At 40.1% G+C, this 27,150-nt stretch overlaps 1 protein-coding gene across 1 annotated transcript in view; it reads right to left on the bottom strand.

Moving 5' to 3' along the window:
* Positions 1–27,150, bottom strand: part of PTN (pleiotrophin) — a 79,750-nt gene that overhangs the window by 12,715 nt on the left and 39,885 nt on the right. Inside the window, exons 2-4 of the mRNA XM_068190848.1 lie at positions 11,148–11,257; positions 9,501–9,674; positions 8,300–8,461 (exon numbers count right to left, since the gene is read on the bottom strand). Of these exons, the coding sequence (XP_068046949.1) occupies positions 8,300–8,461; positions 9,501–9,674; positions 11,148–11,256 (445 nt within the window). The 5' untranslated portion in view covers position 11,257. The remainder of the gene's footprint in view (positions 1–8,299; positions 8,462–9,500; positions 9,675–11,147; positions 11,258–27,150) is intronic.

Here is a 27,150-nt window from a genome sequence, read left to right as displayed (position 1 = left end):
TTAGATCTTAAGAGTAAGTATTCAGAAGATTGCAATGGATAAACTTTTCAAACCAAGGCTGTTTTGCAACTGGAGTCTGCTCCAGGGGTCTGGCTAACACTTTCAGAAGTAGTTCACTTTGCTCTTCCGATGGCTTCTCATCTGCCTCGGGTACATTCACACTACTGCTTCTGTAGGGTAGGGACTTTCTCACTGCTCTTCATCATGTTCTGAGCTCAGCACAAGAGGGACACAGTCCCAGCTGGCTTTTCAGCCCCCCCCCCCCCGTCTATGCTGTACACAAGATCCCTCTTAATGCCAGCAAGACAGGTGCAGGCACAGGCTGATACATTAAGAGTTTGCTTGCTGCATTCACATGTCTGCAGGAGACTGCTGGAGACAGAAAGCTTTAATAATCCATTGGGACTTTAGCATATACCTATACTGAAAGTTATTTGTGGTATAATGTCAATAGAGAACCTATTTTATTCAGTTAGCTCTTGAAAAGCAGGCACATGCCCTTCTCAGCTGTGCTTCCTGCATCTGCCCCAGATGAGCTCTACCCCTGGGGCACAGGACACGGGGCTGGCTTTGATCAGTGCTCCCCACTCTGCAGAGTCACCTGCAAAAGTCTTGCAGTAAGCACAGATAGAAGGAAAGATAGAGAGATGGCAATGTGGAAAATGAGACTGAGGGATAAAAAAGGGGGTGGAGGGGAAGAGAGCTTGAAAGGGAAGGAAGTGAAGAAATAGAAAAAGAAAAGAACAGAACGGAAGGAACAGGACTTTCTCTCTGTATCACTGCTGAGAACAGTAATGAGGGTGAACATTTGCTGATGGCATACCTTTTATCACAGCAAATCCCATAGCTTAAGGAATTTTCATGGCTCAAGGGCACTAGCTAATGCCAAGGAGGCTGGGCTGCTCTTACGAGCCAAGAAAGCGAGGCAATGAGCACATAACACAATTGACACACACAAGGCTATTTAAGCTTTCGCCCACAAAGGTCTGCATTAAACCCTAAAAGAAACTCCTGCAGGTACAACAGTGTTACAAGAGAATTTGTCAAAGCCAGTTCTTCATCTTTTGGGGCAGCATAGAAAAAGAAAAAATAATCTGAAATACAAACCAGGGGGTCAGAAAAACATGGAAGTTTAGGTTTCCACAAAACATCCCAAGGTTTTTCTTTTCAAAAACACCTATGAAAGCTGCAGAACAGCTAAAAATTGAAAAATATTTAGTTAAAAAAATATTTCTTCTCTCCTTCTCCTACATGCATTTCCTTCTCCCTGGAATTAGGGTTGTGTCAATCAGATTGATATTATGCTATGATCTGACAAGGCATTCAAATTATTTATCCAAACAGTAAAATATTTCACAGGTACAAAAGCAATCTCAAGGGAAACTACAGCACAAAGCCTCCAAGAAACATAAGGAAATGGAAGCAGAAAAGCAACCATTAAAAGACATCCAAACTTTATTAGTTATGGGCTGCACTGGCAGCTTATAAGCAGCTCGAGGCTGGTCCACACTGTAAGCACCATTGTGTTTTGTTTTTCTCATACAGCTAATTCTCATTCCCAGTGAAACTGAGAAACATCATATTTCCTCCTGTCATGGCAGCAAGGAGCCAAATGACAGTCATGTCTCAGAGGCTAAAGTTTCCAGTGAGTTTTACTTCACCTTGAAACACGAGCCTTGTCCTCAGACCAGCACTGGGAAACACGACCAAGCATTTAGTGCCCAGTCTTGCCCCTCTGGACCACTGTTTCTTCTCTTGGTTTTCACATTTCCCAGCGCCATAAGGCATAAATTATTCATGGCAAAACTGCTTCTCACAATGTTTATGCAGTGCTTAGTACAATGGCACCCTTTTTCAGCTGGGGCCTCTGGGCACTCATGCAATACAAATAATCATGATGATAGCAACAATAATAACAGCCAGCTATGCTTTTCCCACTGGGCACACACTTCCAGTGTCCTATCCCACAGAGCTCAGATCACTCTATTTCACTACAGGCTCCTGGTCAGTGCCAGGGGCTATTCTTCAGCAAACCTGTCTCACCCTTTAGAACAAGAGAAAAACCTCCCAGTTTTACCTTCCAGGTTTTTCTATAACTATCACAGCTGTTTCCTAATATGAGAAAATCCCTCATTTTTATAACTAATTAGTTTGAGCAGATTCTATTATTCTGCCTCCTGTAATACTAATTATTACACTAGCTGCATGCCTGCATGACTAATGAGTTACATTAAAGCTGGGGAATTCTAAAACCTACAGAGGAAGATACAGCATGACTGTGATGCCAAAACAGGAGACACCAGCATCTTTCAAACAATAGAAAAGCACAGCCCTAACAAGTCATTTCCTCTCACTCTGTGTCCCCTCCAGCTGCTTTGTGCTGTTGCACAAAGGCAAAGTTGAGGGAGGGAACCCCAGAAAAAGCAATTTGTCCAATATGCAAAATGAAGTGGTCCAATTTCATCAGTGCAGCACCCAGTTTGTCTGAGGAACAAATAGCTCAGGAGAGCAAGTCACTCATACCCCACTGTCAGCCCCTTGCAACAACTAGCAGTCAAGCTATCCTGCCAAAGCTGGTCAGTCTGTTCTGGCAGCACACTACAAGATGTTCTCCCAGCAGGTAGGTATCTGCCACTGGAATGCTCAAAAACCACAGGCTGTTTTCTGTTCCTGCCACCGAAGCAAAGACAGGGATAGACCTGCTCATTAACACAAGTCCATCTCTATGATTTGACAAGAAGCCTTCTAAGAAGACCCAAGGCAAAATGGTGTTTAACACTGATGGGAGTCCACTGAGATGACTGACATAAAACCAAGAATCCTGATTAAAGACTGCAGTTCAGACACTCACCTTGAAGTCAATTGTAACATTCTGATAATTTTATTTGCATTATAAAAGGGAGCAGCAGCTACTAGCTACATGCCTGGACCTGCCACTGATACGTAGTCAATCTGGGAAATCATTTAGTCTTTCTGACTTTCAATTACTACTTTTCTTCTAATTAGACTTCCTGAGCTCCAAGGAGTGATAGCAGGATTAGCTAATTGCTGCCTGTAAAGATATACAGATAAAAGAAACAAGGTAGAGCAGATGATTTATACTTCACTCAGCTCTGAAGTAAAACTCTTCAAATTATATGAAATTATTAAAAATACAGAGTGCAGTAATTTCCTCCATGCAGTAGCATACACACCGTGCCAAACACAAGGAAGTGTATTGACACCTTGCTATACTCCTAAATGCTAAACCTGATCTGAATGCTACAGAAGAGATTACGGCCATTAACAGCTCAGTTAGGTCTTGCCTTCATGTGGGAAGTCTTTCCAAACACTGCGTGTTGGAGGATGTGTTCTTTGGTTGGCACCCCAATTACTAAAGACAACAGTGGTGTGAGCAGTGTTAATATTTGCCAAACTTAGCACATATTTTTCCTGTGTGGCAAGGACTGAACTGAGACATGACAAAGTAACTCATAGATGTGATATACTCTAAATTGATAAAGAGTTGGGAAGGGAGATTTATTAAAAAGAGCTAAATACAGCCAGGTGAAAAAGTTACCAGAAAGGCGCATAATTCAAAAAAATGAAGGGTACATTGCAGAAAGGGCAGGAAAACAGCTTATTCTATTTAATTTTATCTTAATCAGAAGAATAAATATCTGAAAGTACAACCATTATGGGGAGAAAGAGAGAAAGAATGAGAGTGATGAAAGGAGTGTAAGAAGAAATAAAGCCCATCAGGCAACCCAGCTCAATGAAAATAAATCCCCCCTCTCTTAGCAGTTAAAGCAAAACGTTTCCTGAATCCTGACAATACTCCATTCTTCTGCTTTCTGGCTGGCTGGAACCTGAAGAGGCATCAATCAAGTTTGGGTGGGTGTGAAGCTGGCCAGATGGAGGATGTCGGAAGCGTTTTGTGCTCCTCAGCGCAAGCTGGCCATTAGAGCAACCACTCAACAGAAGTGTCTGAGTCGGTCACATCTGTCAGGACAGTTTAGGGATATCTTCAACATTACCAGCCTTGCAGACACTGGTTAGAATATGCAACTGTGTGCACTAGAGAAGAGATGCCTGCCTCCACTGGGATTTTTTGATGAAAATCATCCTTTCATCCTTTCTAGACTTTGTGACAGGCTTCCTCATGACCTCATTTGTGGACTAAATACACAACAAACCATGGTGCCTCGGATATCACTATCACACTGCTGACAATCTGTCTGTGCAAATGCACAGTATTCAAGAAGGAAAGATGTTTTTCATCCTGTGTTACCTACACTATAACCCAACAGCCCAGGACCAAGCCACTGTCTTCCAGTCTGAGAACATGTGAGCAAAGCTATGGAGAAAAGAGCTTGTCAGGAAGCCATGTAAGATTAAAATTCCTGTTTCATCATCTGCTCTCATCCTTAAATTAATTTGTAATCCATAAGACAGCTGCTTAGAAATAAAAAGTACTGACAAGTACTTAGACCAGTTGCTAAGAAGAAAAATTTTTTTTGCTTGTTTCCAAAATAATGGAGAGTGCTTAAAAAGGTTTTAAGCTTTTCTGTGGATGCTTACTAAAGATAAAAGAAATCCATAAAAACACTTAGGTTACCACTTTATGAAGAAGGAATTGATTCCCAAAGTTTATGAGCATCTCCTGCTTTAACTTAGCATAAGTTTTGTCAGAGATCATAGAAGTCCTGGAAAACCAAACTATATTTTATCAACAAATCTGTAAAATTATAAACCCTGAGATAGTTTTGCAGGTATGATTTTCCTTTCTGTTAAGAACAGATTCAACTCCGATCAACAGCAGTCGTTTTTGAAATCGTTAAATGAGAGGAGGGAGACTCATCCTATCAGCAAAGCTGCCATAGGCTGACGGGCTGGAAAGGGGGATAAGCAACAGTAGAGCAACATCTACACTAAAGAGCCATCAACTGGCGTTTTCCTCAAAGAACAGAGAAGGTGAGGAGGAACTGCAGACAACACATTTCCTGAAGGAAATGTGACAGGTGAAATTTGATGCACAACGCTTCATTGGTCAGGCTTAGACAAGATAACCTGTCTTACCCACGCAATTCCTGGCATTCTTAAATAATCACTTTTTTTTTTTTTTTTTAATTAGGGAGAATTTTGAAGGTCTCGGATACTGCCCATGCAAGCAATGATCAAAATTAAAATTATATTTAGCTAATTTAGTGGGTGTAATGAACAATAAAGATAGTATTACAATGGCATTTTCTTCTTTCATCACAGATCTGTAGAGGACATGCTTGGAATACTGTTTACATTCCAGTCTCTCCATAACAAAAACTCTTTTGCAATAATAGAAGGAATTTAGGTAAGTCCAATAGTGAGTATGCTTATTGTGGATAAATTCTTACACCAAGAAATACTTAAGTCAGAAGCTTTAAAAGATGGCAAGTGACAAAAAATTAAAAGAAGATATATAAAAGTACCATTGATTGGAGAGGCTAAATAGGGACTTTTACTGACCTCATTTACAGCATGAAATCAAAAGGAAAACGGATATAATGGAGAGGTTACAAATACAACCTAATAGAATAAAAAATTCACCTCACTGGAAAGGGGGTTAGTCAGGAAAATTAGGAAAACAACACTTTTTTCTAAATATACTGGTATTTTTCAGTGCAATATTTTCAGTCAGTTCACGCCTGCTTTTGGTACTCTCGGCCTGTTGCTGTCTGAGATGCATTCATTGGTGCACCCCTTGAAAGAGAGACCAGTCAGAGAGGTGTCCATTCACAGTAAAACAGATTCCTGAACTGCTGAGCCCCTGGCTGACTGCTCTGCTGCCAGAGCACCCAAATGTCAGAAAGTCCCTGCCCTGCTCGGCCTGGAAGTCCCAGAAGGAATGGCCAGCCCTTGACCAGCATCCACAGATCTAGGTGGATACCAGTACAGACCTCTCACACTTCAGAAAATGACCTGCTGCTTCCAAATAATGCATCATGGGCCTTCTCTGTTATAGTCTTGAGGCCTTGATGGAAAGTTAGGGTTGAAAAAGGAGCCTAACATATAACTGTAGACCATTTGAAGTGCTCAGGCCATAACCCGGTTCTTCTCATTTCCAAATAAAGAAATTCATTAAGATTCTAGCTACAGATTGAATGCAGTTTAAATCTTTTCCTTTATCTTAGTTGTGGGTTTGGACTTACCTCCAAGCTGTAATTTACTTCACCTCAGGAAAAAAACAAATATTCTCCTTCCAGCCAACATGCCAGCACTCTGATTTTTAACTCAGAAATAAAGTTCAGTGGGGCAAAACTTTTCACACAGTACCAATCTGCTCGACCTAATTTCTTCCTCTAGCTCCTCCTGCTGGTGCCAACACCCTGCCCAGTGTAGCTCCCGTGTAGTTATACCCACAGATCTGCAATACGGAGTTAGCTCTGAGCCCAGGCAGGCTGTGTGTGTGTGACTCCCATGCCTGCTGCTCCTACTAATGCCAAGAGCAGATGAGTGAGCAGGTGGCATGCAGGAAGATTTCTAAGGCAGATCAGGAGAGCAGAACTGCTCACAGTTATTATGATTAAAAACCCACATTTGTACCTATTTCTCTTTTTGCATTCCTTCAAATCAAATAAAGCCAGGTCTCATAATTAAGTCAAACCCCACAACTGGCTTCTGCAGTAAGTCCCAATCCAATTTTCAGTCTCAGCTATAACTCACTCCTAGACTCTAGAATCAGTTAAAGTTGACTCCAATCCAGCAATTTCTCAAGCTCTGCCTTTAAAACTCTAGCTCGAAAATGAGCCTGTACCACCCAAGAGCACTGCTCTCACAAAACAATGCTGCATCAGTGCTCTGCTTTGTCCCCCTCTCCCCCTGTTCTGACAGCCACTGACTGACAGAATATATATATATGACTCAGTGGAAGCAGGACAAGGCAGAGGCTCGAGGGGCAGAGGCCTTCTGGCAGCACAATAGGAAGCCTCATTCAGTAAACTCCCAAAGGCTACTTAGGCATGGAAACTCAGTGAAAAAAAGAAAACAGCAAAAACATGGAAAAAATTCCTGCCTCCCAAACTGCTAAACAATAAAATCACACATCTCAAAGCCCTTCCTGCATTCCCATCCAATCACTTCAATCCCTAAATGATGTTTATTGTCACCACCTCAACCAACTCAGGTGGTCTCTAAAAATCTAGTTGTAACTTTGCTGCTCCACAGCCTGTCACTGACTGCACGGGTTCCAGACTCATCTGATAACTCCATGGATGGTATGCAAGGAAAACCAGTCATGTAGATGGATGGATGCATGCATGCACACACATACAAAGTGCCTGCAACTTCTCTGGTTGCTCAAGCAGAGCAGGCCACCTGCAGGTACTCCTCCGATCAATGGCGCACCACAGCCCACAAGTGGAAAATTGCTTGTCCCAGGTGCACCTGTCACACCTAATCACATTTATTTGTATTGCTATTCAAGCATTCAGAGCCTGGAATGTGTCAAACCCTGCTGGTTTTAAGTAAACAAATGTCAGGGTAGCATAGCTTTTATAATCTACTTAAAACACATTACTTTTGTATCTCAAACAAGATCTCACAGTTTTAGCTCCCACTATAAATCACCCTGTATACATAACACCTGCTATTCCACCAATAGAGTACATTAAAATGTTTTAATGATTAGAAAGAAAATACATTTTTCTAAGGGCCACCTGGACACACAAATGCAGGGCATATGTCTTTCTGTGTACCAGGAATTATACTATCAGTCACACTTAAATAAGACATATACATTCTGTACTGTTCTTCCTGCTATGTTTGAATAAAGAATAAACAGCCCCAAGGGTGTACAGTATTTTCATATTTCAGTGTGCAATGAGAAGAATATCCTTTCAATGCTACGTGTCAGAAGGAAAACAGTCCTTTTTTCAACTAGTCATTATTCAATACCAACCAAAACCTATATAAATTATGTCTTTATCAAGGGATATTTTTTCATGTTATTATTGTTATCCCGTTCCCATCGACGAGTGAGTTACGAAAGAATCTTTACTCTGGAAGTCTAGTTGTGTAAGCAAACTGGTAACAGTACAGGTGGTCTAAAGTTAGAATTGGAGCTCTAATCTTCAGCTTACCTTTCAAGTGTGAGACAGCCTTGACTATCCAGCTCAGGAATATTCCCTGCCTGAGCCCTGACAGACAGAAGCAGTGCAGAGCTGAAGAAAGGCCATGAAAGTGCAATACCCTGTACAACTGAGCTCCCACTGAAGCATGCACGACATCATAAACCCAGTGATTTAAGTGAACTATCATGCAGCTTTCAGCAAATGGAATTTACCTTGAGGTTTGGGTTTGGTAAGCTTCCCACAGGGCTTTGAGATTGTGACAGTCTTCTGGCAGTCAGCATTATGAAGGGCTCTCTTTAGGTTCCCAGTCCGAGTCTTCAAGGCCGTGTTCAAGTCACATTCTCCCCAGGCCTGGAACTGGTATTTGCACTCCGCTGCAGCAAGGAAGAAAAAGGCAAAATTTAAAACACAATGACTGAGTGTGAAAACAAAAACGTTGTGAGTCTAATAGGATATCACAGACAGTTGGTGCTTACAGACAAAAAGATGTGCAACTGAAGAAAAGAATCCCAAGAAAACTTTAAAGATTATTTGCAGTGGTAATTACAGTCTCCTCCCCTCCCCACTGCTTTAAAATTTAATCCTCTTGCTTTTGCATGGATATTGCATTTTTTGGCATATTAAGAGAAATCCATTTAGCTATGAATATGAACAGCACAACAATAAAAAAAGAAAGAAACAGCAGCTTGAAATGTCATTTACATTCCATATGGTAGTTTCTCCATTTGTGTGATGCCAGAGGTTAACAAATAAAGCTTGAACAGTTTCTAGAATGTATGTGCACCCATAAACTTCTCAAGTCTGAAACTGCAGCACTGATTGCATTGGTAAGGTCACAATAATTTCAAAATCATGCAAGCTGTTTACTAGGAAAAAAAGCCAAGTTTGCAAGAGCGATCAAATTTGAGTTTTGGACAGACATCTTGTCCAGGACAGATCTGACATATCTTCCCAAACTGGTACATATGAACCTGCTGAACTGAATAGTAAAAATAAAGTTCACTGGTCTGGAATGATAAAAATACACTGGTCTTCACTCCCTCCTTTCACTGCACACACGGGTAGCCAGCCCCCCACGCTCCACATCACATATTGTAAAGCCTGTGATAACCATCACAGAGGTTCACAGCTGTGAGCTTGCACTACTGCCCTAAACATGGCTGAACACCACAGAGAGCAGATTCCAGCATGCAGGAAGGCAGAGTTTATAATAAGCAGCTTATAGGGACTGTCTGCAGAGGAGCTCTGAGGAAGCTGCCTTCTGATGCCCTGCATGTTCCAGCTCTGGTGAGCCTGAAATACAGGACTAACGCCTTCACCAAGACATCTGCAGAACTAAGCAGGAAAAACAGGCATCCTGCTCCATAATCAAAATAAAACCCGAAGTAAACCCCTTAAGAGAGCGATGCTCACCTCCAAATTGCTTCTTCCAGTTGCAGGGAATCTTACACTTCTGAGTCTTGGTGGTTTGTTTGCACTCAGCTCCAGTGCGGGTGCCCTCACGTGTCCCCAGGCCGCAGTCACCACTGGTGGGCACGCAGACACTCCACTGCCATTCCCCACAGTCAGACTTCTTCACCTTTTTCTCTGGATGAAGACAAGAAACCAAGCAAGAGAAGCGCTCAGTGCTCAAAGCCTATGGAGAAGTTGCCTAAACTTAACCGAAGACACAGGACCTGGAAGGGCAAGTAAGGAAGACATTCGTAACACAATTGCCTTTAAAACAAAAGGTCTGAAATCCTCTTCACAATTCTGCAGAGACAGAATTTGAGCCCAAAGCATGATGGTAATTAAAACTCAGTCCCACTGCCATGTTTACTAGTCCATTCAGATATCCTCAAGTGGATTCTCATCTTCAGAAATCTAAAAACGCCCAGGGATCACTGACCAAAACATGCAGGAGGGCTCTCACTCAGAAAGCTCTGTCTCCACTAGCTGGGGCATGCAAATATCCTCAGTTCCAGCAGAAGCACTACACACTAAACAGTGATAAATGTATGTGCTGAAATTGCATATCAGAGGATTTGAGCACCTCCAGGAAACAGCTGTGGGATGCAAACTTCTGATTTGCTATACCATGTCACATTTTATAACAGAATACTTCAAAGGCAAAGGAGCTACATGGAGAAGTGTACTCGAAGTGCTGTTAATTCAGGTGGGTTTGTTGCTCAGGGAAAATGTAAGGATCATGACTTTATTTAGATCCTTAAACACAAGTCTTATGAGAAAAGATAGCAATGTTATCAAACCCAGGGATTCACAAAAATAATTACTTAGGCACCTAAATCATCACAAGTAACTATAAATATACTTATATAATTTTTTTTTTCTTCTAGGTCTTGCATGTTTATGCTACCATTTTCTCATATTTCCACAAAGCCAGAATGGTAAAAAAGTTCCTTTTTTTTACTGGGAACACGAATTCTGATGGATTCACAGTTCATATTATCTAGTACATACGTTGCCTGACAATAATAAGACCTTAAGAAAAACACCAAAAAATACATTCTTTAAAAAATGTCAGAACTGAGTTTGACAGATACGAATTTTCCACCCTGGGCCAGTTTCTCTTATAATGAGGTCTGAGTTCATCACTGACAGAAAGCAACTACTGCTGGATGTCTGGCTGTCTTTGCAACAGCAAGTTAGTACAATTCTTTGTCAGAGGATTTCCACATCACACAGCATCCGTGTAGCACTGTCATATATAACACTGAGCAAGTGACATAACTGCTCTTTCATCACTCCTGTTTGGTTCCCCTTAAGTCAAGCATGAAACTATTCATGGAACACAGTTTAAGCTCCTTTGCAATATCCACTGTGTGATAAACCAAGGACTCCAGTCTCTCTCCAGTCTCTGGGGCTGTCAAGCTGCCACTTGACACGGAAGCCCCTTTCTGCTTCCCTATTTAACACAGAACGTGTCACAGCCAAAAATCCTACCCTGATATTAAAAGGTTAACAAATGACCTGATTTCATAACAAAACCAGAAGCATTTGACATTCTCACACGCATGCAATCTATCTTGGGGATTAACTCTGAATTAGACTGGATCTTACCTGGTTTCTCTTTCTTGCCAGCCTCAGTGGTACTCACGGCTGCCAGAAGGAAAATGAGTGCCAGGAGGGCAGCTGTGAACATTCGACGATGCTGTTGTTGCTGTTGCATTCTGCAGATCAATGACAGAGAGGAAAAAAAAATGGTTAGCAAGACTGTAAAAAGTGGGACTCCAACTAAAGCATTTTTGGGAAGCTCTGCTTCAGGACCAGAAGACACAAGCAGGTCAAACATAATTAGCTATTGCCAGAAGGGGCAATTATCTCCACTCCAGAGAGAATATGGAGATTTTTAACTATTTTCCAGCCTGTGTACCAAATCCCTGATCTACAGCATGGATGTTAATGAAGGAGTGTTGCCATGGGAAGTTCTGTAACTATTGCTTGTCTTCTAGAAACCTGTTAGAGAATCAAGCATCCTGACAGGTCTGGAACTCCTTTTTTTCTGACCTCTAACCATGTAAAAATAAGCAAAACATACTCTTCCTTTTTCACTTTACCAATTAATATGAGGTAGGGAATACTTTACTGTCCATCTTGCAAGGGTTGAAGTTCTTATTAGGCTTAACTGACATCTGAACACAGCTTCTTTCACAAAAACTTATATAGGTGATATGTGATGAATTATCTTAATTGTCATTGGCATGTTGCTACGTACTTCTTCCTTCCCCTCCAATTAGTGTCTAATTGTTTGATGTGCAAAGTAGGCACAGAGATAGGACTTGCACACACTGCTAGAGGCTATCCACAGCATGCTAATAAACCTGAAATCTGGATTTGGGAAGCAAATATTCAAATACAAAATTTTATTAAATTAATTTGCTTGGGATTGAAGCATCATTCACAAACCGGTCACCAAAAGTCATTCTGAGCTTTCCCTTTCCCATTTCTATAATTTGTACCATCTCATTTTGGCACTGTTTATCAGAACACAAGGCCTTCAATAAATAATTTAAAAATAAGCAACCTCCCCCTTTCCTAGAGACATCTATCCAGTATGCAGCCAGTCCACCAACATAGTGGACTAGAGACTGCTTGGATGAAAGGAAGGTTTCTTCAACCATTTTTTGTTCTGTTTTTCTTCAAACCGGGACCCATGACACTCATGTTACACCAGCCTTCAGAGGAGGAGTAACAGTGCCACAGTTTTAAAGACAGTCTTTAAAACTCAGCTAGACTGATATTTACAGAGTTTAATGGCAGCCTGCTCTCATTTTGCTGAGCACAGCAACCATGGAGGAAAAATATTTCTCAACATGAACAAAGAACAAAATGTATTTGAAATTTAATTTGGCACTCCCCGGTATTCTCTGCTGGCAACCTCTTGCTCAAATGCAACATAATTATAACTGACATGGAAAACAGGAGAGGAATCCCAAACATGGAGACTTTTAAGTATCTGGCTTTAATATCATTCTAGAAGTCAGATGAGACAACTTAATAGCTGTGTTGAAATAAAGTTCATTTGAAGACTGCAAGAGGCCTGGCATTCAAACGTCTGAAAGAGCTGTCATTAGCACCAGTTACATTTACTTCAAAAGAAAGTATCATTTCCCATGAAGAAGAAAAGACCACCATTGTTTCCAGCAAACTCAGAGCCCAGAGTAGAGCACGTGAGTCCAGAGAGCTTGGGTTTGTTTTTCCTTTTCTTCTGCTGCATGTTTCCACTCAGAGCCTCTCACGTTTCACAGAAAAATTAATAAAATAAATAAAATAGACAAAAAAATAAATACATTAAATAAGCAATTAAAAACCGAATACGCAACCTGCCTTTTAGCTCAGCTTACTTTAAATTGCTTTTCCATAATCAAATGAGCACCTCTTTCAAGAGGAAAGGCTGAGAGAATTGTGTTTGTGCAGTCTGCAAAAGAGAAGGCTTGGGGTGACCTAATTGCTGCCTTCCAGTACCTGAAGGGAGCTCCTGAGAAAGATGGAAAGAAACTTTTTGCAAGAGCATGTAGTAACAGAACAAAGAGAAATTAATTCAAATTGAGAGTAGGGTTAGATTAGATATTAGGAAAAAATTCTTTACTGCGCCTGTGGTGAGGCACTGGAACAGGTTACCCAACGAAGTTGTGGAAGCCTCATCCCTGGAAATGTTCAAGGCTAGGTTGGATGGAGTGCTGAGGAACTGGTCTAGCAAAAAGGTGTCCCTGCCCATGGCAGGGGGTTGGAATTAAATGATCCTCAAGGTCCCTTCCAATACAAACCATTCCATGATTCAAATACAGTTGCCATACTATTTAATAATCCAACTTCCACACTCAGTCCCATGGCCCTTTCCTTCGGGGGAGCTTTCCCACCAGTCACACTGCACATTCCCTAACATCCCATTTTCACTATAATTTGTCTTCTCACTTCATCTTTTCCAATCAGCTTTCCAGAATCCTTTGCTGAAGGAGAGAGTTAATTTCATGGAAGCACATATAGCAGGAGATACAAACACTTTCTCAAGTCACTGTCTGCCGGGTGTCAGAAGCTGGAGCAAAGGCAGCACTAGTGGTTTTACTCTGCAGGATGCCACCAAATACAAGAGATGGTCAGTTTTGGGGCTGCCTCCCACATCCTCGCTGCCCACCCCAGGAATCTGGGATGTGGTCACACAGACCCCAGAGGCTCCCCAGTCACTGGGAGTCATGGATAACTTACTAGGGAAGCTGCCTCATACTAAGTTGAAAGAGACTCACATTTAAATCAGACTGACATTCTTTTCAGCAAAACAGATGGGGAAAATAGTTAGGTTTTGGAGTTTGAAACATTCCAGAAGCCCTATAAACAAAACCCCACAGAGCCTTAATATAGCATCTTTTCCTAAGACTCAAGACTCCCCTACAGCTAAAACACTTGCCAAATGTCTAATGCAAACACTAAACCTGCAGAGATATAGATATTTTGTCTCTCTGCAGAGACCCAGGCTGCTTCCTGAAGTGCCTTTCCTATACCTACAAGTGAAAAGCCATGTTGTACAAATGGAGACCTTGCTTCACACCACACCAACACCTTGAATATGATGTAACCAGTATAACCATAGAAAACCATTTAACTGTTTTGTACAGTTTGCATGGTAAACAGCAAAGGTGGGAGCTCACAAAATTACAAGCAGCCTACATGTAGTACTCACAAAATAGTAGGTATTTTTTCAAAAGGCCATAAAATGCCATCAGCAAGTATATGAGTTCAATCTTCAGCTCTTCTTGCAAATATTTTAGTTGGCAGTTAAAAGATAGATTAAGATAAAAACTCACCAAACAATATATTCTACTGAAAATAACTGTCTTTTTTTGGTTTACTTTTTCAAAATTAAAAGGGTTGATTCTTCCTTTTTATTAGATTATTTGATAACGTTTTCTGTTCAATCATTGATTTAAAGAACTGCCAGAACTGGTAATAGCAATGAAATAAAAAGCGTTTCACTATATACAAAATGGACTCGTCCTGGATATTTTGATTTTTGTAATGAGCCCTCTGGCTACACCAACAGTAACAAGTAAATCATGTACCATGAGAGGAAAGCATCTCTAAAATCCTGTATGACAGCCCCTAAACAGAGCAAGGTGGTAGCATTTAAACAAATGACAGGGGTATTTACAACCACAGAAAGACAAAGATAAAAGTGAAAGAAAGAAAGGAAAGAGATTTTTGAGGTGTGGGCTGCTACAAGAAACTTCAGAAGAGAGGAAAGGTAAAGAGAGAAAGAGAGCTTAGAACAGTTTAAATTGGAAGTTGGAACAACATGAGGAAAAGAGAGTGAGTAATCACATAAAGAGCACCATAACAGGAAAGAGAGAAGAGAGAAGTGGTTAATGACAGTTAAACACTAAACCAGAGAGTGTTAAAAAAGCATGAAGTGTCTAGTGAAGGGAGAACTGAAGAGCAGTTGAGATATACCACCGCAAGTAGCTTCTTGCAGCAATAAAAAGGCATAGGAATTACTTCAGGCTTACAGTTGATTTCACAGTCAATCTCTGCTTGGGAGTAAAAAATGAAAGGAAAATTTTAAAATGGCAGGCAATCAGAGAATTAATGAGTTCATCAACCATCCATCCATGGTTTCAATTACATGCTGAGCCTCAGAAAGAGAATCAGGCAGAAATCACTCCATGGCTGCAGTTTCAGGAACCTTCTGAGCAGAGCTTGAGCCTCCCACTCTAAATCCCACACTACCCCAACCTGATTTTACAATCCCACTCAAGTGGACAGCCCAAGGCAGCACAGGCATGTACTTCTTAAACCTTTGGATCTCTGCTAGTGCAAGCCAAGCTTGCCAGAGGGACTCTGCACTCACACAACTAATTCACATCCAGGTACTCCTCAATCTGAACCAGTCTTTCCTGAACACAAGCACTCAGAATAAAGCAGACAACTTTGGATGAAGCTCTACTGGTGAGGTTTATTTTTCCTAGCCTGACTGAAGCTGGCATTATGTAACAGATCCCAGGATCACATATGCCTTTTACAGGTGGCTTTTTTTGCTGTTAATAACTTTTATGCACAAGTCTTTCCTCTCATCTGTTCTTTCCAAAGCAACAGACAAGGTCCCAGATTACAGAAGCAAGTATTTCACTACTAGTCCATATGAGTGCAATCTACCACTCTGAACAATCAGGTCTTCTCACATAATTCTAACAACCTGCCCATACCCTCCAGCTCTTCCAGTATAACCTGCCAAACACCAGCTGTGTTGATGATACTGTTAAACTGCATCTATAGCAACACTGAAGGTATTGCCATTGCTAATGATGGGCCATGGGCTTTGGAGTGAGTTTGACAGGGCTCTGGACCAAGGCTTGTCGAGGTTCACCCTTTCTGAGCATTCCTTGGCCTGTCCACAGCTTTGTCACATTTGCTTCAGCTGCAACAGCATTTCTTCTAACTGACCAACCAGCTGTGGCTGATTTGATTTACTTTTCTTTGCCATTGTATGGAGCCACACAGGGTTTGTGACTCTATTATGATAATATCTTATAAAGAAATTCAGGGCTGGTATGTTAGCAAAGGCCTTGAGAAGTGGACACACAGGATACAGTGCAGAGGAATACAGACATGGAAGATATGAGATGGGGCACCAGCTTATCAACAGAGACACAAACACTTGCTATAAACAACTGTCCCAAGGTCAGATAAAGAAATTCAGACATGGACCTGGAAAAAACTGGATATAGGGGTAAGAAAGAGAAAGCAGAAATAGTTTCCAATATAACTAAACGGTGTCCTCTCTAGAAAGTTTGGATATAACAAGACTGCAGACAAATGAAGAGAGAGAAAGGCATCAAAGCATGCTAGCAAGCATTAAAAAACAAACAACCCCAGGCTGATCCAAGAGCAAGGAAAAAGAAACCAGCAACATGAACCTCCTCCTGGACAAAGACCTCAGAGGATGACAGATCACCATCTCTACCACCCACACAATGAAATCACCAGCCTGAGGGCTAAGAAGAGCTGGAGAAGGGTCAGCAAACACCAGGAAAAGCAGCTGAATCTAAGTGTATGTATAAAAATTTTACCTGTGGTGGTGGCATTATTGTTAACATTATTATAACACCTGCATAGATATAATCTTTTTCTGCAATAATTACATCTGCACTAATAACAATCCTTGGATTAAACCATTAAGATTTATATTTTAATAACAACAAATCTTTGGCTTAATATAACTATACAAAAAAGGTATGGTTCCTCTTTTGCAGTAGACAATATTTTGAGCTATGACTCCCAGCTTCACACACTATTATTTTCATCCCATGACCACAAATAAAAATGCATCCCAGGTGCAGACTTAAGAAGTTCCTGCAACCCATTATTTTTCTTCAAAACACTGCTCATTTTGAGTCGTCTTTAAACTCCCTGTCCACTTTAGAACTAACTTTTGCATTAATCCTCCTTTTTTCCTGCTTGAATGAATAATTTCTCATCAATTCCCACAACAAATACTTTAATAAATTACAGTTTGATTAGTGCCAGATTAGTCATATCTACAAAATCAGTTTTTAAATGAGCTAGTTTGGGACATCAGTCTCCTTTCAGTAAATACATGCTGTATTTAATGAAACTTAATATTTAACTCCAGTTCTTAAATTATTCCCTTATTCAAAATGTGCTCTACTTTGCAGTCCATTGAGGGCAGATGTCTGCAGCTACTTGGATCTGTTTATTTCCCTCTTCTTAAATGTAAATATTTTATTGGCTAAACTCTAGTTGTACAATAACCGGGAATAAAATTTGATCCATGGTTTAATGGATCTGAAATGTCACATGCCAATTTTAACAGTAGTCGAGATAGAAACGCAAGTTTTCTCTGTAAAAGAGAAATTAAGAGCAGTTGGCTCTTGGGAGTTTTACCTCAGAAACTCTTGAAGAATCTTTTGTTTCTCCAGGTCTTTATCTCATTCACCACCCAATGCCTTCCCCTGTGTCCCACCTGATCACCCATATGGAGAACTGAGGCAAAAGCTAACATGCTTCTGGAGCCACACCTTTATGACCCATGATCTCCCAGCTGTAGCATGTTCCCTCTTCCTTCACACACATACACATTTCCTTTGTTGTCTTTATTTGCACTAGTAGGGAAATAAAATTAAAAAGCTGGATTTGCTCTTCATTGTCCTTGCAATATTTAAGCCAGCTTAATTTTTGGTGAGTCTCAGCAATCTTCCACGTCTGGACTTTCAAAACACTACTTTATAGGATGATCACTGCCAATATTTTAAATTTTTGCAAGCTCACAATAGCACTTCAGTGGGCTGGTCCCCATTTAGATACAGAATTCTGCTCTACAGCTTTTTCCCCCACTCTTTTTCTTGAGGAAACAAATTTCAATTTTATTTCTAGCTTGATAGAAATAAATTTTAATCAGTCCTTTATTAAAAAACTTGCATCAGTCCAACACACATCACCAGTTTACTTAGTTTCACAAAACCCAACTTTTAAAATTTAAAACTTTAATCAGATCTAGATTCATGCTCCTATGCAATATAAAGCAAATCAGCTTGCCAACACTTGATACAAATGGTTATTTTTAGGGATAAACTTTAAGATGAGATATAAGGTCACACTGAATCAAATTCTAAAATAGCTCAACTTTTTAGAGTTCTATATTAGGTAGTAAAGAAATCACATCAACAAATTTTAACACCTATTACTATTAGCATCTTTTACCTTCTAATTTAAGTTGTGAAAGATAAACCTTCCTGTTATGAAAGATCTCCTGTTTTACCCATGCATAATCACACAGGGGCTTCTAACTAAAGTTATCCACATCCAACTTTGGGATGTTTTTCCATACTCCTGCAAGAGAAGATTCATGTGACTCAAAACTGCCTTATGTATCACAGAGTATGCTGAGTTGGAAAGACTCATCGGGACCATCGAGTCCACCTCCCAGTCCTGCACAGGACACCCCAAGAACGACACCGTGTGCCCCAGAACATTGTCCAGACACTTGTTGAGCTCTGTCAGGCTTGGTGCTGACACTGCTTCCCTGGTGAGCCTGTTCAGTGCCCAGCCACCCTCTGAGGGAAAAACTTCTTCCTGATTATCCAACCTAAACCTCTTCCAAGCAACTTCAGGCTGTTTTGTCGAGTCCTGCCCCTGATCATGAGACCGAAGAGAAGTGGTACCTGGTCCTCTGCTTCCCCTCATTGAAGACCACAATGAGGTCTCCCCTCAGTTTCTTCTCCAGGCTGAACTAAACAAGTATACCAATAGCTTGCTTTTATTTATTTATTTATTTAGTGTATATAATAAATTTCCAGCTATATCTCCTTGGCCATGGTTTCTCTATTTTTGGAACCTTTTCTGGACCTTCAAGTTCTGTTAACCAGTCATGACTACCACTGCAGAGTGTGTGGGGGCTAACCCAATAATTTTCATTTGCAAGCACTACCCCTCTTTCCAGCTTTTCCAGCTAATTTCCCAGGCCACCCACACCTGATATTTCACTCTGTTCTCACCCTAATGTGTTTCAGGTTCCAACTTCTCCTTTGCTGCTTTCCATCCTGACTACTGTGGTTTGTAATCTAATTTAGTTCTTTGCCTTGTCTACTCTGCCACTGTAGTGTCATTCTTTTATCCGATGCAAAATCTTTATTTACCTTACTTTTCCTTTCCTGGGTATGAAAAGCAGACATAGACATGACATACATTTCTCTGTATACTGTCTCAAGGGTAAAGCTCACCAAACTCTTCTCAGAGCTCAAAATCTTGAGTCTCCATTATTTTATCATGCCTTCATGGACCAAAGAAATGCTGTGTTCATTTCAAACTATTACTTATAGCCTTAGTGGTCTAAGTCCTTGACTGAGCCACTGTTTAAAGAAAGAAAGAACTTTTAATTATAATAACTGACTGTTCAGCCAAATGGTCTCTCCTTGGCTGAAAAACCATGTCTTAATCTCATTTATAACAATGGTGATCTTTCAGAATGATTTTGTTAAAGAAAACCTACTAGGATAATGATGAAACATTGAGTTTTCTTATTTGGACAAATTAATTAATGCAATTATATTTTTTGCTTGGGTGGGTAGGGGTGAGTGGGTTGGTCAGTGTATCAAAAACTCCCCCATATTAATTCAGAGACCTGCAGCCACCGCAATTCTGCCCAAAGCAAAAGCTGTGTGGTCATTTTTCATACTTCTGTGACTTTTCTGAGAGTGCTTGGTTTCCTCTTGGCCCATAGTAATGAAATTTTGGCAGCTCCATCTCTAACTCCAAACACTGGATGCCAGTACTCTGAACCTGTGTGCTGACAAGACAGTTCAAAGCCATGTAGGAAACTGAAAATAAGCTCCCTGCACTTCAACTCTGGAGCAGAGCCAGCATCCCAACAACAGCCTCCAGGTCCCCATTTCGAAACACAGAACCCAGTGCAGCTGATTGGTTGTCCTGTCTGGGAAAATGATAAGAGAATCAGGGAGTTTCAACTAGCAGCCACTTGTGGGTAGAGAGAGGAGCCACCACACATGGAAGCTGCTCCAGTAATGCTCTCCCTCCATGCAGAAGGGGAAAAGCTGGCAAGCAGCAGCTGGCAGGGAAAAGGCAATTGCTTCAAGGTGAGCCAGTGCTGGAAACAGTTGGGTAAGCAGCAATTTATTCTGCAGTACAGTGGCAAATTTGAAAAACATAAAATTGAGTGTAACTGTCTGTTTGTGGCTACAGATCAGCCAGGGAGATGTGAGAAAGGTCTAGAAGACTTAAATTATATTTGGCAAACTTTCTGTATTTTTTAAACTAGCATTTATGACCAGCTTCAGCACAGAGTACCAGAAGAAAGAGCAAGAATTAAGCAGCTAGCTAAAAAGGAAAAAATTATAGCATGACCCTTCTGATAAGCCCAAGTCAAACACTTCATTTCAAAAACTGCAGTGTGCAGCTCGGGGACAACATTTTTCAACATATAACCAATTCTATATTCTCTTTTCAACATGGACATTATTAAAGGCCAGAAAAATGAGCAATGAGGCCGGCAAACTATGCCAATGCCATAAAAAGTACTAACATGCAAAAAAAAAAAAAAAAAAAAAAAAAAAAGGCAAAAAACCACAACCTATTAACACATCCCATCTAGTTTTGTTCAAGTAAATAAACTAAAGTAATTAGTTCATTTGTGGATAGCGGTTAGCCCAGTCTTTGATATTTGCTTAGCTGATTGCATATCTGTCTCTCACATCAGGCTAAGGCCAATACACATATTGGGGATATTTTATATTTCTAGTTCCTCAGACACAAATGAATAGTTCAGGTTGATAACAGACACCCCTAAGTACATGAGTTCTGCCTTTAAATGCTAAGCATAATTTAGACTGGTGCAAGACTCAAGAAAATGGACAGTACAAATACAGACGGAACATTTCTTTCATTTTTTCCAAAATGTTCCATGGGAGAGCATCAGTTTCCACAGGATAGTAAGTCTTTGAAAGCATTCTTATGAATTAAAACAAATTTATGTGTGGTTTTATAAGCTCACTACTATACAACTGCATTCCCTTACATTAAAAAAAAATAAATAATTAAATAATAAATGTGCAAATAATTTTACACAAGCTACACAGAGGACCCTAGTGCTTCTTTTATCTGATCAAAGAATAATGAATCACTTATAAAAGGTGCCATTTTCAGGGGTCAAAATTTACCATTCATGCAGTATGGTCATGAACAAGACATAATGGTAGCAAATAGTTTCTTCCTCAAAGGAAAAGTGCAGTAAGTGGAAACCTAGTGCTAAACAAACACAACAGGCAGCACCTTGATTAAAAGGCCAAAGAATTAAAAATCTGGAGTGGAAATGGTCAAAACTTTCAAGGGGATTAAAAATATCATGCTTCTCTCTTCCCAGATCTCCAACATAAGATTTTTAAAAAGTGATTTTATTTTTCAGAAAGCCTAGGGAACACATCTAATATTTCTAAACAGTAATAATTGAGAAGGGAAAAATACCCAACTAACAACATAGCAGCAAAAAAAAAAAAAAACATTCAATATCATAAACTGATATTAAGAAAACCAGTCATGTCTATAAAAGGATGAAAAAACATGCTGTGCTTTCAAAAAAAGAATTACATTTCTTTAATGTAAAAGGAGTGGTTGCTATTTTTTCTGTTGGTCCCCAGTGAGTGTACAGAGATCATTTTCTTAGCTCTGGACTTCAAAAAATTTCTTAGAAATGAGATTTTTGAAATGAACATTGCTGTTGAAATCAGTTCCCCTCATTCCCTGAGCTCTTATTTTGTTCTCATCCACAACACACACATTTTCTTCCCCTCTTTTGCTTTTTGTGGGTCTGAGCAAGTCTGAATTGATAACTAATACAGTTCTGCAACTTCCTCTTCTATTGACCTACCACTCCTACTGCTCCAGCTGTGAGGCTGGAGAAACAAAACAAAAACCCAAACCAACACATATTTCAGTTCATTCTACTATATTTCCAGATCTTAACTGAAAAAGACGTTTTAAGCCACTTCAATTTTTTTCAATTGTTACTTCAATTATTTCCCCTCCCTGCTCTTCCCGCAACAATCACGGCTGCCATCTCAGTATCGACCAAATCACAGTGGGTTTCTTAGACTTTCATTTCTCCAGGACTAAAGAGTAGACACTCCTGGATCTGCTCACCAGGAAGACCACAGGAGACCGACCTCCATTCCCTCCAAAGGTTTTTGTCTCAGTGACAGCAAGGCCAAATTTCTGACTGAACTTTCCTGTGCATCCTCTGCTCACTGTTCCTCTCCTTGTGCTGTGGTCAGAAGTACCACAGTGAGTGGCAAATCCTCTCTCTAGTCCCTTTCAACTCTGTTCTCCCAAGGTGCAGAAGATATAATTACTTGATGATAGCAGAGGGAAAACAAGCTCTTAGTAGTTATTCTTTCTGCCTCTTTTCACACCTCAAATTACCAGTGGTTTTGCTCTACGTAATGATCTTCTGGTTGCCTGAGACTGTTAGAACGCAAAGAATTTTTTCATGGTTTTTCAAAGTCTCTGATAAGTGACCAGATCCCAACTACTCCACTACCATGACACTACAAGACCAGAAGAGGGTAAATAAATACTATTACAGAGAGTGTTCTGATATAAAGAATATTGCTGACACCTCCTTGGCTACCTAATGTGTTTTCTTCTACCAGAGATTAATTTGGGTACCTCCTGAAACATGTTAGAGTAAGGAGGGGCATATTCCCATTCACTTGCTGAGCAGAATGCAGAAAAGAGCCTCTCACTGTCCCTGTCTATCCAAGAGAAAGTTTTCTTTACTCATATAAATTCATTTATTGAAACTGAGCAAGATTATGAGGCCACATTTTCCTGTCCATTGCAGTTGTAACAACGCCCTGTGGGTATCACAGTCAGGAAGGAAAAAAAAAAAAAGAGTAATCAAGGAGCAATTTTTGTAACTGAGTCCAGAGCCAAAGAGTATTACTAATACTGTGAGGACGCAAGCCATGTGAAGATATACTTTGATGTCACCACAGTCCCAGTGGCCATACCACCATTGCGAAAGAATCATGGTTTGAGAGCTGTTTAAGCTGTGACATGATTTGCATAATGAACAGCTGTACTGTACAAGCCAAACTGATGCCTCCACTGTATTTTTATTTTCATTTTCTCCCTCTGCCCCAATGAAGACATTTTCAGCTCAATGGCAGTAGGCAAATCACAGCATCTGTCACTATCCTCACTTCTGCATCTATGGAACAGGGATAATAGCACTTGCCTCCCTTAAAAGAACACTGAGAAACCCATAATAAAAATGATTATGTGAAGAGGGGATAATTTTATTAGCCAGCATCAGCTGCAGCTTGCTCTACTTTCCTGCATCTCATGCCTGCATGGTTCCAGGTTTTGAGCAGGGTAGCTAGACTCCCTCAAGCAGAGGAGAGCAGCAGGAACACTGTGAAAACTCCCAGTGGATCAGCATGTTGCTAAAGGAAAGCTGCCAGACTCAGCAAAACCCCCTTATCTTTGATAAACTACCTTTCCTCAAAAGTAAACAAACTTTGGCAAATATTTGAGTTTTGATTTGCCTGACATGACTGTCAGGTTGAAGAATTTTTACTTGTTTGTTTGTTTGTTTTTAACTTCAAATCAGGCTCTGGGAAATAGGCCATACTCATAAAGAAAATAACCCTTTTTATTTCTTTTATTCAATATGACTCTGTCTCCTTTGCTGTTTGTCCCTTCAGATGACATTCCAAAATATGCCGTACAGTCAGAAAACTAACCTGAAAGCACAGAGACTCTCACCAATGCTCTATATCAATCTTTCCAAGGTACTCTATGTATACTTTTTTTTTCAGAGAAAGTCTCTCTGCTTCAAGTGACAAACATCAGGGCATTGGGACAGCTATGCAAAAATGAATTAGGAAAAAATTAAATAAACTGAAACAAAGGCTATGTGAAATGAAATCTGTGTCTCAGATTGTTGTGACACAGGGCTAGAATGTGTTTTTAAATCCTTCTCTTCCAAAAACAGTGAGCAGAGGGCAGCAGTTGTGTGGCATGTTATCTCATCTTTGCCAGTCAGCAAACAGCATCTCCAAGGCACAAATGCCCTCCAGTGTGACACCAGCCATCAAATAAAGCCAAGAGCCCAGACCTCATGTTCTGCAATTGATTCATAGGAACACAGAATATTTTAGGTTGGAAATACCTTTAAGATCATCAAGTTCAACCATCAGCCTAGACTGCCAAGACCACCACTAATCCATGTCTCTCACTGTCACATCTTCACGCTACAGGGATGATGATTCAACCACTTCCCTGGGCAGCCTATTCCTGTGCTTGACAGCCCCTTCAATGAAGAAATATTTTGTAATATTCAAACTAAACCTTCCCTGGTGCAACTTGAGGCCATTTCTGCTCATCCTATCACCTGTTACTAGGGAAAAGAACCTGACCCTGACCTTGCCATAACCTCCTGTCAGGTACTTCACAGCCCTTCCCACTTAGCTAGAACTTTAGGAACTGCCTCACATGTTCCAGTGCAATTTTAGCAACTAAGCTGGACCCTCCCTTGAATTAGTGAAAGAGCATTCATCCTATAATTTAATAGTAGCAGAAATTAGTTGGGATGCACTGCCATTTCCTTTTCAGCTCTTGGAGACAGGCCAACGCTCACCATGACCTTATCAGTGCTAGAAAGGAACAGCCTTTTGACAGCTGCAGTGAAGCAGCTTTAGGATGTTCACTGATGGTGTCAGCACCACAAGGTAGTGCCTCCATCCATGGGAGATTTCTTGTGTCCTAGAAACAAGCAAGCCAGTGGAAGAAAGGAAAGTACAATCAACTTCACTTGACAGAAAAGAAACTGAGGTTTATAGATATAAATCGACTTGCTTATAATTATCCACAGATGTGTGTGACAGAGAGAACTTTTTTTCAGAGAAAACAGTCTTTCACCTTAATGAGGAAAACATCCTAGACAGAAAATCCCACTTACAAATATGCCCAGGAAGACCGAGTTGTCCGTGTCGAGTCTCTTACCTCATTGGAATAAGTTTCATTTTTCTATCCAAGGTAAAATATGTCAAATGATACTGTAGCTATGTCATTTCAGCTGACAGAGAATGAAGTTGTACAGCATGTAACTTACCTGAGATGACACTTCAGTGCAGCCTTTTTGGCTTTTGGACAGTTGAACATTTTTGTTCCTTTCCATAAAAACCTTTCCATTTAAGTCAATACAGAGCTGCATACTTGCAGCAAAATTTTGGTAGCTACAGAGTAAGGCTGCACTCTGTATTACTACTGAAAGGACACTGTGCCTCAGCTACATTCCAGCAATGCAACAGGTCAAAATACATTCAATTCTTTAAAAGTCTATTTTCATCTACCCAAGCAGGGTGGGAACATGTCTTCATGGCTGATTAGTCCTCTCTGTTATCATCCTTATCTGGTAGAAAGTTGTGGGAAAATTAAGAAACTCCATTCAAATTAAAAACTCTTGTCATCTGACATCCCTGCTCTAAACTGAGGGACACCATTTCACTCTGTCCTTTCAATTACCCTTCCAAGTCTCATCTTCTCCAATCACAGAAAATCCTCCCTTCCTCTTTGGTCCTTCACCCTTGTATACACATTTTTAAAGAGAATGTCCTTATCAGTTCTTCTGCACCTTATGGCTGCTTTAGGTTGCAAAGTTCTCTCAAGACTACTAAAACAACCCTTTTCAAACAAATAAAATAAAATAAGATAAAAAGTGCTCTCTCTAAACTGGAAGGTAGCATTCACCAAACCACTGGAAGGTGAGAGCTCCTAAGGGAAGTTATGATCTTCCAAAACCAGACACATATTCCATTCTATCTATGTCTCTGATACTAAAAATAATTTCTAGCATTGGGAGAACATAACACCACAAGGGGAAAAAACTGGAGGAGTTATTTAGCTATTAAGCATTTAACAAATTCTTTGATGGGAAGATCATACAACAATAATCAGAAAACTGAAATTTTATTGAGTAATGCTAATGCAAAATTTGCAATGCAAAGTTGAAACTCTTCTTAAAATGTGGGCAGGCAAATATACATTTCACACTGTTCCCATTGTCTTCATTTTGCACCTGCCACAGATCTCAGTATTCACTGTGCACGTAGGAGACAGAAAATCTGAGGGAGACAACAGGAGACTTTGGCAGCTAATGGGGAGAACCAGACCCATTGTTACCCTGAGAGTCCAAACAGGAGAACTAGATACTCAAAAAAGAAAGAAAAAAAGTATTGAACAGTGACATTTAAGACCACTATCTTTGATGGAGAGATTCAATAGCAAGCTGAGAATAACAAAATGACCCAAGAAATACTTTTCAGTTTACTCAAGATTCACATAAATAAAAATGCAACAGGTCACATATGAAAAGCTTTCTACAGAGTTGTCTTTCCAAACCACAATGGCTAAAGAGATATTTTAGTTCTTTTTTGTTTCTTTGATTTTTTTTTGAATGGTGTCCAGTTTCTGCACAAACTTGTGTGATACAAGTCATACTAATGATAAAGCGTATCATCACAGTATTACAGAATCAGCCAGGAGATGCCAGAAAGATAAGATGGCATTTAGGAAGGAAGAAGTTGGCATTTTTAACCTCCAAAGGGAGACTACAGCCTGGAGGATGTTGAAATACTGCTGAAAGGCAGGTTCATTCAAATTGAGTTCTTATTAACATATAAATAATGTAAATTTTTTTAAGTTGCATCTATGCTACATATCCAAATGCAGTAATAACTAAAAGTAAAAAAGGGAAAAAAATACAGGCTGAGAAAAGCTCAGATTTCTTGATGATCTACTGACTGATTTTTCTTCCCAGACAGTATCATTTTCCACATCTTTCCAAACCAGACTGGTTTTCAGCAACCAGTCTCTTGATGAAGCTCTTTGAGAACCACCCCTTTGGCACTTTGAAGAATCAGTTAGTCACACAAACTTCGTGCTAATTTGCCAGCAGAAAGTAAAAGAAAGAGAAAAATCATTTATGGCTATGCTTAATTTAAAAACAAAATTTTAAAGCTTGGAATATCTCTCTTCT

The sequence above is a fragment of the Anomalospiza imberbis genome, chromosome 5 (genome assembly GCF_031753505.1).
Source record: "Anomalospiza imberbis isolate Cuckoo-Finch-1a 21T00152 chromosome 5, ASM3175350v1, whole genome shotgun sequence".
NCBI classification, from domain to species: domain Eukaryota; kingdom Metazoa; phylum Chordata; class Aves; order Passeriformes; family Viduidae; genus Anomalospiza; species Anomalospiza imberbis.
The sequence above is the reverse complement of the archived record's forward strand: the minus strand, read 5'-3'. Positions and strand labels throughout refer to the sequence as shown.